This window comes from Acanthaster planci, linkage group LG14 (assembly GCF_054643075.1).
Source record: "Acanthaster planci isolate LZ-2023a linkage group LG14, COTS_SCS, whole genome shotgun sequence".
NCBI lineage: Eukaryota > Metazoa > Echinodermata > Asteroidea > Valvatida > Acanthasteridae > Acanthaster > Acanthaster planci.
Window position 1 is genome coordinate 7,247,046 of NC_141790.1, and position 13,175 is coordinate 7,260,220.

At 39.0% G+C, this 13,175-nt stretch overlaps 1 protein-coding gene across 1 annotated transcript; it reads right to left on the reverse strand.

Moving 5' to 3' along the window:
- Positions 1-58: 58 nt before the first annotated feature.
- LOC110988772 (NLR family CARD domain-containing protein 4-like) lies at positions 59-13,011 on the reverse strand. Its single transcript, XM_087146146.1, has 6 exons — positions 12,856-13,011; positions 12,141-12,222; positions 11,294-11,551; positions 10,650-10,721; positions 10,230-10,487; positions 59-8,296 (listed from the first exon to the last, which is right to left on the reverse strand). The coding sequence occupies exons 1-6, from the start codon at positions 12,859-12,861 to the stop codon at positions 5,769-5,771; spliced, it is 3,204 nt and encodes a 1,067-aa protein (XP_087002272.1). The 5' UTR covers positions 12,862-13,011; the 3' UTR covers positions 59-5,768.
- Between the last annotated feature and the right edge of the window lie 164 nt (positions 13,012-13,175).

Genomic DNA, 13,175 nt, shown 5'->3' on the forward strand with positions numbered 1-13,175 from the left:
CAGCAGGGGGAGCCAGAAGAGTTAATTTGATTGATGCTGATTGTATGGCATTGTGATATTTCTTTCTCTGCCACGCTTTCACATTTTGTTTGTGTTTTATTTCAAAGACATCTGCTCTTGTCAAAAAAGGAAAGAAAACATTAAGGTAAAAGTATATAAATCTCTAATTTTTTCATAAATTACTTAGGGGGGGGTCATCGTTACCTTGTTTAAACAAGGGTGATCAGTTGATTTGGTTGTAACATGTTTTTTAAGATCAGTTTCGACATAAAAAAAATCTGAACAACAAGATTCATCAGGTAACAAAAGTTCCTGATAACTTTTAAAAAAAATACATCTTGAAAACTTTACTGCTGTTTATTGATGACTGTGCTTAGAACAGAAACTTGAGGATGAGATGCAAATTTAAACATAAAACACTTGAATTATAAATGATAAGACACAATGCAACAAACAGGCAACTTATTTCACTCAGAACATGCACAAAATGCAAACTCAGAATGAAAGACAGTTTAGGGCTCATTCTGTTAGTGTGACAAAGTTGAAATTTAACGACTCCAGGAATTGTTTATGACGAGCCAGTTTGGAATTTCAAAAAGGCAAGGTCTTCTGGGAAAGATTGTAAATGGCTGCACTAATAGGACAGATTATCACACGTGAATTGCTGCTGTTCTGAAGTATTCTCAGATGTGCTTCAGTTTGGGCATTGTGCTTTGGCATCATATACAAAACTGGTTTTGAGATTAAATAAGAGGGAAATTTCACTACAAGTATAGCTAATCTGATACAAAACACACCATGTCAAAGCAATCTAATTGGAGTGACAATAACTTCAGGTTATAAGGTGTGGCCACTGATATACACTATCAAGCTACTTTTGCATTCCGAGTTGGACAAATCTAGAGTCTCATGATGTGGAAATTTCAAAACAGCCTTGGAAAGGTTTTAAACATATTCAAGACTTGATCAGCTAACTGCAACCACAAATTAAAGGTGATCATAATATGGAAATGATTTAATCAGGCTTAGTATACTGACATGTTTACAGAGTCAACAAATTTTAATCAATTAAAACCACTTCCTTGCAAAGTTTTCCACCAAAGAATATGTTTATACATACACGTAACAAAAAACAATGTAGTGCATTCCCCTTACATGACACACTTCAACTTTCACTCAACTCTCCTCTCACAGCATTACCAAACATTTTCAGTTCAAAACTCCAAATTTACCCTCATGGTACACAGTGTTGAACCACTGTAAACAATTTCGGTGTTCTGAAATTTCGTCTGATATCTAAAAATGTCGGCATTCAGAAATAGGACTCGAATTCAGCGGAGTGGTCCCTTATGTGGTGCACTTGAAAAAATCTCAGAAAATTCCACATAAACATTATCAAAAGTTTTTAAAGTTAATAACTTCTTGGGAAGCAGAAATCCTGCTCACCTACCAATCCACTAAGTGTGCCCAAAAATTATTTTCATATTTTTTGGCACATTCTAAAAGCATGGGCGCATTGGAAAGAAATTTTGAAAATCAGGTGAAACGGTAATGTGAAACTCAAGCATTCTGTCAGTAACAGTTTTCAAATACATGTATTGCAGTCCAGAACATTCACACAACTACATGTTTGAGTCCATTTTGTAGCTGTAACTAATATGATCTGAGTAAAATCTGAGTATGAAATCTGAGTATGGAAAAAAGCACACACACACTTGATTATAGTACAAGTACCATATTGTAAAATGATGACTCAAGTTTCAATCTGAGAACCACTGTCTGAGAACTGTTTGTTTTTACCAATGTGGTACACTCACCACAAAGGATAGGCAACTTTATAAGCTGCAAAAATTATAAACATGGAAAACGCAAATAACATTCAGAACAGATGTTCCATGGCATACTCATTAGACACAAGTCGTAAGCTCTCTAACTCTTCTGACATTATTTCAAAGCATTTTCACCTTGCATTATTAACGGTACTGCTTCCCAGTGACTTACCCATGGGCGGAATTTTACAGGTCATGGTTGAGTAACGATATTAATTCCACAGTTGTCAGTGATCCAGGATAGAAAAATAAACCATGTGAGTTGCATAGTTAAATGCTGCAAGCTCCATGATTTAGATCAAAGCTTACAATGCATCATCCCTTCTCATTTGTACATGTAAGACAATAATACATGTAAATATAAAATCATATAAAAGTAGTGAAGATTAAGCTGTCTTTTATGAACAAATGCACTCTGTCTTTATCAATGTATTGTTACCTTTTGTCACACAGCCCTTCTGGTTTTATATACGTGTATATACAGAGTTTAGTATCGGCAAGTTGCTGGCCAACAGTGATAAGGTCCATTATTCACAGGTTTTAAAACAATGTCACAATCTCCCTCAAACAACTGCACTTTACATTTTCTTAATACTTGATTTACCTAATTCAATCTCAAGTGACTGTTGATTTAAACAACTGTTGAAATACATTTAAAAAAGGGTAGGTTCTTAACTCAAGTTGGCTGCAGAATCTATTGTTAAGGATTGCTACACCTTTCAGAAAATATGTGATTTGCTCTAGAAAAAGGGGTAATAAGTCGCCAGATTCAGGCGATGAGTTTTTGACATGGCTGGATTCTGTACATCAAGAGCTACAATTTGATATATAAATAACCCTCTAGTGTGCTGCACTAAGGAGAGAAATGTTTCTGTATATCCACATTTTCAGACTCAATAAAAGCACTTTTCAAGAAAAAGCTCATAAAGTGTAGCACTTGGAAACACAATGCTATAATCAATTTTTCATCTTTATTCACAAGTATCCATGTTTGTAGTCACAAATTCTGAAAATACAAATACTGCAGATTTGTTATAGGAAAAAAGACAAAATCACGTTTTTGAAGAATTTTGCCTTCTCCAAATAGAACAGGTCATTTTGTGTTTTGGCAATGAGCGACTTGTTATCCTTTTATGCAGAGCTGATCATACATGCACTTGTAAATCAACTTTGGAATTCTAAAGATGAGAATTTTCAATTCTCTCCGAGTATGTGCAACAGGCAAAAAAAAACAAACAGCAACTTAACCCTCATTTTGATAGTTTGGTCCCTGCAGGGAATGCATCAGAAATATTTCAGTGATATTTGTGCCTTGAAATGACCCAGTCTCTAAATGTTGATTCTTTTTATTTGCAGCCAATGATACTGATGCACACAGTCAAACCCTATCACTGAAAACTGTCTTGTTAATGTTTGGAGTTCAACTGAAATCCACCCTTATGTCAAAAGCACAAATCAATGTGTAGCTGTCTTTCAGTTTATAAAAAATCCCCACAGAATTCTAGAATGCTGTGCAAGAAATTGGCATACATGAGCATTTGTATACAATCAAATCTTACACTCACCAAATATATCTCTTAACCATTGCTGAATTCCATGAAAAAATCATGGAATTCAAAAGTCAAATTTCATGTACAAATGTATTTAAAACCTAACATTTGGCAGTTACAACAGGTCATAATTCCAATTTGGTCCACTGAGGGCAGAAAATACAAGATCCTTGCTGCTCCCCTTGAATTTTAAGGTCTGTCCACAAACATTATGTTAAACAATTAATCCCAAAGAAAATTATTTGACATCACATTCAATGGGCACAAGTTGTACACATCAGCTCTTTAATTTATAATTAGTTGACATGTCACATCACATTACTTTCCAATGACTTACATGGACACATACATGTACATTTATGTGCACAGTACATCCACCGCATGACCCTGTCTTAGCTTAGAGTTGATAGTGCAATGACACGTGCGATAGTTGACTTTAGTGGTCAATCTTGCTCAACAGTTGCCAGCAATAAGTAAATAACCCAATTTGAGCTGCATAAATTCAATACATGTTGTGACAAGTTCCAAGATTGTGCACTATTTACAAACACCAATCTTGACTCTTTGTTAGACTATTTACAAATGATATCAAAATCCAGTAGCAAAGATAACAGCCTTTTGACTTGTTTCTATTCCAACTTCATGCATGTAGCAGTGTTTTCAATGATTATCACGAAAAAATCCTGGTTCTGCAGAAAATATCCTTGATCAATATTCCAATGAGTAATGACCTCACTGCCATTAATTACAATTATTACAGTCAAATTGCTGGTTTTAAGGAAAATCTCCTCAGTAATTCTAATAATTAACAGGGTACAAATAGCAATACAATTACTTTCTGCATTTCCTGTACAAGAAATTGCTTTGATGCACAAAACAAAGGGGGCCAGTAAGTTACTATTACATAAGAGGGGTGCTTCCTAGATGGTGTTACATACATGCCGTTATTCCATTGCCTGCTTTTCATGTGTTTCAGTGTGAAGGCTGCAAAAGTAACTGGATTGGGGCCAGACAGTGATTTCTATTATGCAATGAAAATCAATGTCCAATTTTTAATGTCAAAATTTACAGGTTGATTTTGTTCAACCATCCATTTTTTAATTGCAATAGGGAAAAGCACCTCTTTCAAAACATAAAGTGTTTCACTTTTTCATTCAAACTGGCCATTTTTAACTGGCCTGCTAAAACTTTGAGATATGCGGCTTTAGTGGTATTGACGTTTTGAGTTACGGATAGTTTATTGTACATAAAGGCCTATTCTTTTGTCGGGAAAACAGAAAGACGTCAAGGTAAACGGAGTTTCGAATTAATGGGCTTCGACCTATCGAGATTTTACTGTAGAATGATATATGGAGATCTCCAAACTGATAGACTGAATGTGTTCAGTCAATGCCTGGTAGATGACTGGAACTCACTCCCCCAGGGGAAACACAAAGTAGCCGAGACATGGTCAAGGAAAGATCCCCTCACACCTCGCAGGCTGAGTGGGTTCCACCAGAAGGTGTTAGATGACTGGAACTCACTCCCCCAGGGGAAACACAAAGCAGCAGAGACGAGGTCAAAGAAAGATCATCTCACAGCTGACAGGCTGAGTGTGTACCATCAGAAGGTGATGGATGACTGGAACTCACTCCCTCAGGGAAACACAAAGCAGCTGAGGCATGGTCAAGGAAAGATTCCCCTCACAACTGAAAGTGATCTTACACAGTCTGACCAGATTCAACCAACAAACTTTACTCATGTTAGCAAAGGCTTCTTCAACTACCAAGAAATACCAAGCCATCTGGGGAAGGTAGGAGAGTAGGGCATCTTCCCAAGCTGGCATCACAGTGTTTCCTGTTGACCCATTTTGCCTAGCATTGTACATTACACATCTTGTGACTTCTGGACACAAGACAATCGCCGAGTCTGCCACAGCAGCGGTTAACAGGGTCCACAGTCAGACCAGCTCACCCTCTCACATGGTCATCATGATGATTACATGTAACACTTTCTGGCAAGGTTTCAAATGCCTTCACTCATCATTACTAGTTTGGCAAGTGCCAATCACACCAAACAAATAAAACAAGATTTTCAACATCCACAGGTACCCAAATGCCACTAGCCGATGGTGCGGATTGTTTTTGTTTGCCTTGTTTCCTACTCTGACTTCCTACGCTTCAATGACCAAGCTAACAACGGCAACAAGGACCATCACTCACAATCACTGGTCAATGCGCCTCACAAGGTCAAAGTCTCACCAGCTCTTAATGTGTTTTTTTTTATCGAAGCACACAGCACACACACTAAACCTCTCAGTGTTTGCTTGTATGAGATTTCATATCTACTTGTCATTGAAATTTTACAGACAAAATCCAGCTTCTCCTGTCAATTACCAACCAATATCCCCTTAGAACATTTCATCTAGGTTACCCAGTGCACCATGAAGGTGTTTCTTATCCTCTTCTGTCAGCTCACAGCTGTAGAGCTCCAGGTCCCGCAGGGCCTTTGCATGTTTCAAAGGCAAGCACCATGAAGTGGCTGTACCAGCCAGGTCTGCATTATCAGAAACAACCAATGTAACCAAGTTGGGCAGCTCCTCGAGTGATTTAGCAACATGTACCATGTCCTGTCCATTCAATGAGCAGCTACTCAAGTCCAGCTCCTGCAGGGGTTTGAGCTCCTTCAGATACATTCCCCATGATGCTGCTGTACCACCAAGGTTATTACCAGAAACATCTAATGAAACCAAATTGGGTAGATCCCTGAGTGCCTCAGCAACATGTACCATGTCCTGTCCATTCAATGAGCAGCCCCTCAAGTCCAGCCTCTGCAGGGGCTTGAGGTCCTTCAAGTGCATTCCCCATGATGCTGCTGTACCACGAAGGTTATTACAAGAAACATCCAATCCAGGGAAATTGGGTAGATCCTTGAGTGACTCAGCAACATGTACCATGTCCTGTCCATTCAATGAGCAGTTCCTCAAGTTCAGCCTCTGCAGGGCTTTGAGCTCCTTCAGATGCATTCCCCATGATGCTGCTGTACCACCAAGGTTATTACAAGAAACATCCAATCCAGCAAAATTGGGTAGATCCTTGAGTGACTCAGCAACATGTATCATGTCCTGTCCATTCAATGAGCAGCTACTCAAGTACAGTCTCTGCAGGGGCTTGAGCTCCTTTAAATGCATTCCCCATAATGCTGCTGTATCATCCAGATTGTGATTTAAGAGATTCAATGAAACCAATTTGGCTAGATCACGGAGAGACTTCATGACAGGTGCTACCATTTCACTAGTTAAGTTATCAATGAATTCTGCCTCATTCAGGCTTTTCATTGCACTCACAGCAACGGCCAAATCTGTGGCAGACCTTCTCCACCTGCAGTTCAAAATCCTTAGTATTTTTACTTTATTAAGGTAAGCACTGCCTCTGTCCTCTGCAACACATCTCAGAAAGTATGTCACTGAAAGCAATGTATCAACATCAAGATCACAAAGATTGATGCTATCACATAAGACTGCTAGTATGAACTTCTCAGGAGGTAGGTACGTACACTGACTTTCAAAGTAACAGTGAAGTGCCAACTGACCCTCCCTATCCTCAACTGACAAACGATTCTTACACTTCTCCAGAAACACATTCAATATCTCAACTGTACATGTCTCATGTCCACCACAACAAAAGCGCAGAAGGTATTCAAAATCCACTGGGCTTTTTGACACAGTTTCATTCAGAATCTTCTGAAATTCTTGTCTGTCTACTTCAAACAAGTTCTGGAGGTATAAAGCAGAACAGAATTCCTGGAATGTCTTATGAATGAACTGCACACTGCTGTGGGGAACTCGTCCCTTGAGGACTCTCTGTGTGGTCAAAATACCTGCTTTTAGAGCAAAGCTAAGCACACCCGGCTCAAAGTCACTTTCTTTAAAACACAGCACTTGATCTGGAAAAAGGAGGCCTTGCAAACCAACCTTGCCAAGTTTAACCACCACACTGTTTATTTCTTGTTCTAACACATCTTTTCTTTTGCCAACTTCATGAACTGCATTGTGATATAGGTCTGACATTGTTTCTGGAAATTCAGAATCATTACTCCACAGGAAGCACATCATGAGAAGCAACATGGGACTCTCTGCCAAAACTGACAAAAGGTTTGAGGATCTAATCCTTGTCAGAAGCCCCTCTGCCTTAGTAGGTTCATCACAGTAAAACTTGTTCACATACTCAGTGATGTCTTCTTCAAGAAATCCTATGACCCTGACATGTGTGAATGGTGGTTGAATCAGTTCCTTTGTTGTCAATCTGTGTAAGTGGGAGGGGCGGGTGCTCACAAGTACAGTGCAACCTCTACACATGCTACGATTGAGTATTTTCAGTATGGAACCAAATGACGATTTGTTGAGGGAAGTGGTCCTCAACTCATCAAAGCCATCCAAGAGAATGAGGACTTTGCCAGAATTCATCTTGATGTATGACCCCAGAGCATTCCTGTCTATACTTGTGTCTTCTGCTAGGAGTTGGTCAAAAACTGCATCAATAAGATCCGACTCCTGCTTCAGATCACACATTTTCAAAAGGAAGAGCAGTTTATACTTCTGTAAGACCTTGCAAGAGCTAACTGCCCAATCATACGCAATCTTGTCAAAAAGAGTGGTCTTTCCTCTACCAGCCAGCCCACTTAGTACAGCTATTGGGATCAATTTACCTTCTTTTGTTTTCAGCAGGAACATATCCTCGTAGGATACAAAGGTGCATTCTGTTTTTCCCTCACCAGTGATCAGCTGTAACTTGGTGTACATGTCCATGATGTGCTTTTTGAGATCATCACACCATGGGTTCATCTGTACAAAGCTACCTGTCTCATCGTAGAGTGACTTCAGTTCATCTTCACAGATATTGGCAGCATTCAGGGACTGGACATCAGACGCACTGTACTCTAAGAGTGAAATTTTCACAAAGAAACAGAACACATTATTCCAAGTTTCTGATAAGAAACTCAGAGGGACCATTGTGACTAACCCCACAACTGTTCAAAAGCCCAATTCAATACGACAGGTGTGCATTTTTATTGTCATATTGTTGCATATCCGATCCACAAAGAAATATAAATTTAGTCAATTAATGCAGTTTTTCAAACTATGGTATTTTGGTATTCATTTTGTTGTAGGCATGATTGATTTTGATTTTGACAAGCAAATCATGGCCTACTGTTACTCAACGACCTATCAAAATTATTCAAGCAATATCAAAGTCTATTTGACTTTTGGCTCAGTTTTCAGTATTTCAGCCTTGTTAGTGGGGTGCAATAATTTGTTCTGGAAGCAACTATGTGTACATTTTACAAATATATTTGTATCACTGTAAAAGAACAGATTTTGGACTTTACTACCCTTAAAGAAAGATGCTGTTCCATGATGGAGGGCATTTGTGTCATATTAGGCTTATGAGTAACTGAAAACATACTAAACCCAAATAAACAGGATTCTTGCCATCCAATCAAGTATAAAAAGGATTTTTAGAAACTAATTTTTCAGGCTGGATAATTAAAAAAGTCGTCATCTGTCTGAAAAATCGTCATTGAGGGAGGCATGCAAATTGGCCAAAGTATGACATGATACCTGGAAGCAGTTATGGCGGGGTATTTTAATCACTCCGTGCTGCACGGTCCATGCAATAATCTTACATGATGATACGAAAGCATATGAAGGCATGGCAATGCAGAATGGCACCATTCAATGCATGGAATCCGCACTGTAGACGTCTTGGCCCAGCTACAGTCAGTAGCAGCAGAGATTTGCAGTAGATAAAACTAGTCACGTACAACCAAAGCCATGGCATGCCCAAGAACTGTCTTGTTGGTGGATGCCACCCTCCACAGAATAGCCCCAGAACAAATTTCCTCACATTTCCCTCACAAATTTCATTGTGAGTTTCTACAATATTCATGTTCATAGTTCAACAGCTGTAACTAAAATTTAGTATTTCCAGAGTTCATAAGAAATGTACACCTAACTTTTAAAACCACACACAGTCGAGACTATACGAAAGACCTTGTCTCTGTAATATATCTACATAAAGAGATTTTTCAGAAAAATGTCCTCCATCATTGACCTAATCTTTAACCACTTGCTGCCAGGTGCTTTGAAAAATGCAGTGCACACATAGGGGTCATTTTCAAGATTTCCAGTTTTCAAAATTCTTCAAAAATTCATCATTTCTTTTAAGGGACGTTTAAACACAAAGGAAGGACTCTTTGGGCACTACTCCAAGTTGACAGGCAGCCATCACTGACACCGGAGTTTTTCAGCCAGGCCCACAGCCTTGTAAATAGAGCTCAAATTGTGCCGTGTTATGTGAGACTCTTTTGTTCCGGAAACCGGGAAAAGTGCACTGCTGACCTCTTTTCAATAAGGGCCAGATTAGCGTGCAGCGGTGCTGTGTGGTTCATCCCTGCGGTGGTGGAATGCTTTTGTCTCAGAGGTAATCCGCTCGCTCTAAATGCTCCAAACCTTGGTATATGGTATCAAAACATGGCTGGATTATCTCCACTATTGAGAGTGAAAAAATGTTAGTAATGCCCAGCTACCTGGTCTTTTGTGCCAAGCACAGTGTTTTTTTACAAGGCCCAACTCTTTTGTCCGGTTTTGGGCCCACCCCCGGCTTTGTATATAAAGCCTAGGTACTTCAAAAACAAGTCACCCGGCAGGAAGTGGTTAAAAAGCTTCTGAAGTCATGATTTAGAAAAAGGTATCTAGGTAGATACATGGATATCACCTGAAATGTCAGTGTAGATAAAGCAGATAAAGTTTCTCCAAATACAATACTGACATACATGTAGGTTACTCTTATCCTAACATTTACATACTCACCACTCAGCTTATCAGCAAGATTGATGTCCCCAACTTCCCTTAGTGCTTTGCAGAGAGCTTCTCTCTGATTGACATCACCTGGTTGTTTTTTCCTCCATGCGACCAGCATCCCATTGATTTGATCACGAACATTGGAATGATTGTCCTTGAAGTGAGAGACTCTTGCTTGGTTGAAGCCAAGCTTTGCAGCAAGTCTTGTCCATTCATTTGCATCAATCTGTTCAGCTATGTCATACAGACTGCTATCATCCAACTCCCCTGTTGTGAAGAAAACGACAATGGACGATATGCAGTTGAATCTAAACTGCACTGTAACATGGACACGTAAGGTTCTCACAATTACCTTTCTAGCAAAAGTAACCTCAAAGTGATTATTTTCCACACAAGAAAGCACAAGGTACCTCAAACACTGGTTAGTACCTGGTGGCTGTGAGCATGAGACAGCCCTCTGTGTAGTTGCTTTCTTGAATGTACCGGTATTTGGTTGATTCTCTGATAAAGTATCAAATAAAACAAAACACATTACAACGTTTGTGACTACATTCTGTGCAAACAACCATGTCTTTTAACTGCTCTAAATTCATTGAAATTACACCAACCTGTATTAATTGCTAAAAAAATTTCTGAAAAGAGAGTATTCAATATCTTTGCATTAGGACAGTTTTTGGATTTCATAATTTTATAACAAATTCCCTTCCTTCTTGCATGCACCCATCACTATGCATTTCATTATTGCATACGTGTACTTTCAAAGAAAGGAGATTTCTAAAAATTGCCTTTGTAATGTTTAGTTTACCTTTTGGACAGTGAAAAAGGAGTCAGTTACACAAATTCAAGTTTACCAACTCCAATATTAATAGTAACTTGCCGTTTCACACCTGGGTGATAATTATAAGTCCGAATTCAATCAGGATTATGCGACATAAAGTAAATGCTACAAAAACAATATCCTCCTTAAAGATCACAACTACTGACAGACTTTCTGGTGAATCTCATAATGAACACAAACTCTTCAGATAATCCATAAAACACAACTGTTGCTTACCTATCACACTATAACTTACCTGTCAAGTTGTCAGCTAGTTGTGCATTTCCAACCTCCTTCAATGCTTTGCAGAGAGCTTCTGTCTGATTGACATGAACAGGTTGTCTGTTTCTCCAGGTGACCAGCATCTGGTTGATTTGTTCTGCAGTGAAGGAGTGATCACTTGGAAAGTGGGAGACTTCTGCAGCACTGAAGCCAAGCCTTGTTGCCAGTCCCTTCCATTCACCTGCATGAATCTGTGTAGATATGCTGTAGAGGCTGTCATCATCCAGTGGCCCTGTTATAATAAGAAAGGCAGACATTATAAAATAGAATCCGTACTGAAATGAGCAATGTTCACAAAACATGCGGCTTACATGAAATTTTCTTCATTAAACAAATGAACCATCCAATGAAAGTACTGCAAAAACTGCACTGGATATCTATGTACACGAAATTTGAAAAGTCCTTCCAGTATTCCTCAATGATCCGAATGAGTTCCACCTCCAGGTATGTGATATGACAGGAAATGTTGTGGCCCATTATAGAAAATTACATAAAACTTTAAACACAGTGGAAATGTACATGACATTGTATAGCCTTACATAATTTACATGTACATGAAATATGAATGTAATTTTCTATAAGTTGACATGAAATTAAAAAAACAACAACTTTGGTGAAAAGTTGAAAGCAAATTTCACAATCTAATTGCAGAACAGTTTTCTTTCTATTTTAGGTAAACACAAATTTGCCAGCTTGTATGGATCAGGACAGGCTTGAGCCATCAAGGATGATGAACATTCTGTTCTAAGTTATTTTTTAATTAAAGTTAATTAAAGCTGATATTTAGTTTCCTAATACTCCACTTGAATAACACACATCACCTGTTGCTTCGTCATGTCTCCCTAATCTCCTCTGGCTCTCCCCTCCATCCCAGTCAGCCATTCTGTTGGTAATTGATGAAGTCTTTGTATCTAGTCAGTTGGCAACTCAGTGACAGCATATCAAATAGTTGCAAGCGGTTAACAAAAACGAGTCTCTGAGAAATTGGACATCCTTTAAATTTGGGGACCAATGGTTTCTGTGTCCCTGTCAAATCTGGCAGACGATTTTGAAAGGTTAAATCATATTCTTGACTTTCAAGATTGAAAAAGTGTCGAGCATGAGTCGAGTAAAAACGGTCAGATTTTAACAGGTTTTGAAGTCGAAAATATCACAGAACTTTGCCTTTGGCATTTAAGAAAGCCAGTAAGCAATGAAAAGGGTATTTTTGTTGAGTCTTTGGAATTTTTGAGAACCGACAATGTCACTTTACCAAGTAATGTCATGGAGTGTTAGTATGACTGATCCAGTCCGAAATTCGAAAAAGAGGAATACTAATGCTCCACTCAGTAGGGCTAATAGCAAGGCATTCATCAATCCATCATGTATCCTTGCTGCTTGCTCTTTGATCACTGTTCGTTGTCCACCAGCGCCACGCTACCAGTTCCAATTTCCAGGCATGCATTTGTTTCGTGGGCATGGTGGGAGCGCGGTGAGGAAAACAGCTTGGGGCCGAAGTAAAATCACAACATCTTGAATACTCCATCATGTTCATACCTTCATATGACGCTATAAAGTGACAAAGTTGATACTACAAGTAGACTGTCACATATGGACTCATCAAGGAGACTTTTTAATCAAAAATTAGAAGAGCCGACAGCACCGTCAGCTCATAACGAAGTCTACCAAACTCACCTGTGCGAGTTACCTCCTTGTAACGGTCATTGACCCTTTGCCAATAGAGGGCGGTGTTGACACTGCTCAGACTGCAGTTCGGGGGGGGGGCAGAAGAGGCGGTGTTGACCTCGTTTGATTTTTGATCGATGCCGATTTTTGGCATTGTGATTTATGTATTTCTCTTTCTGGCACGCTTTCAC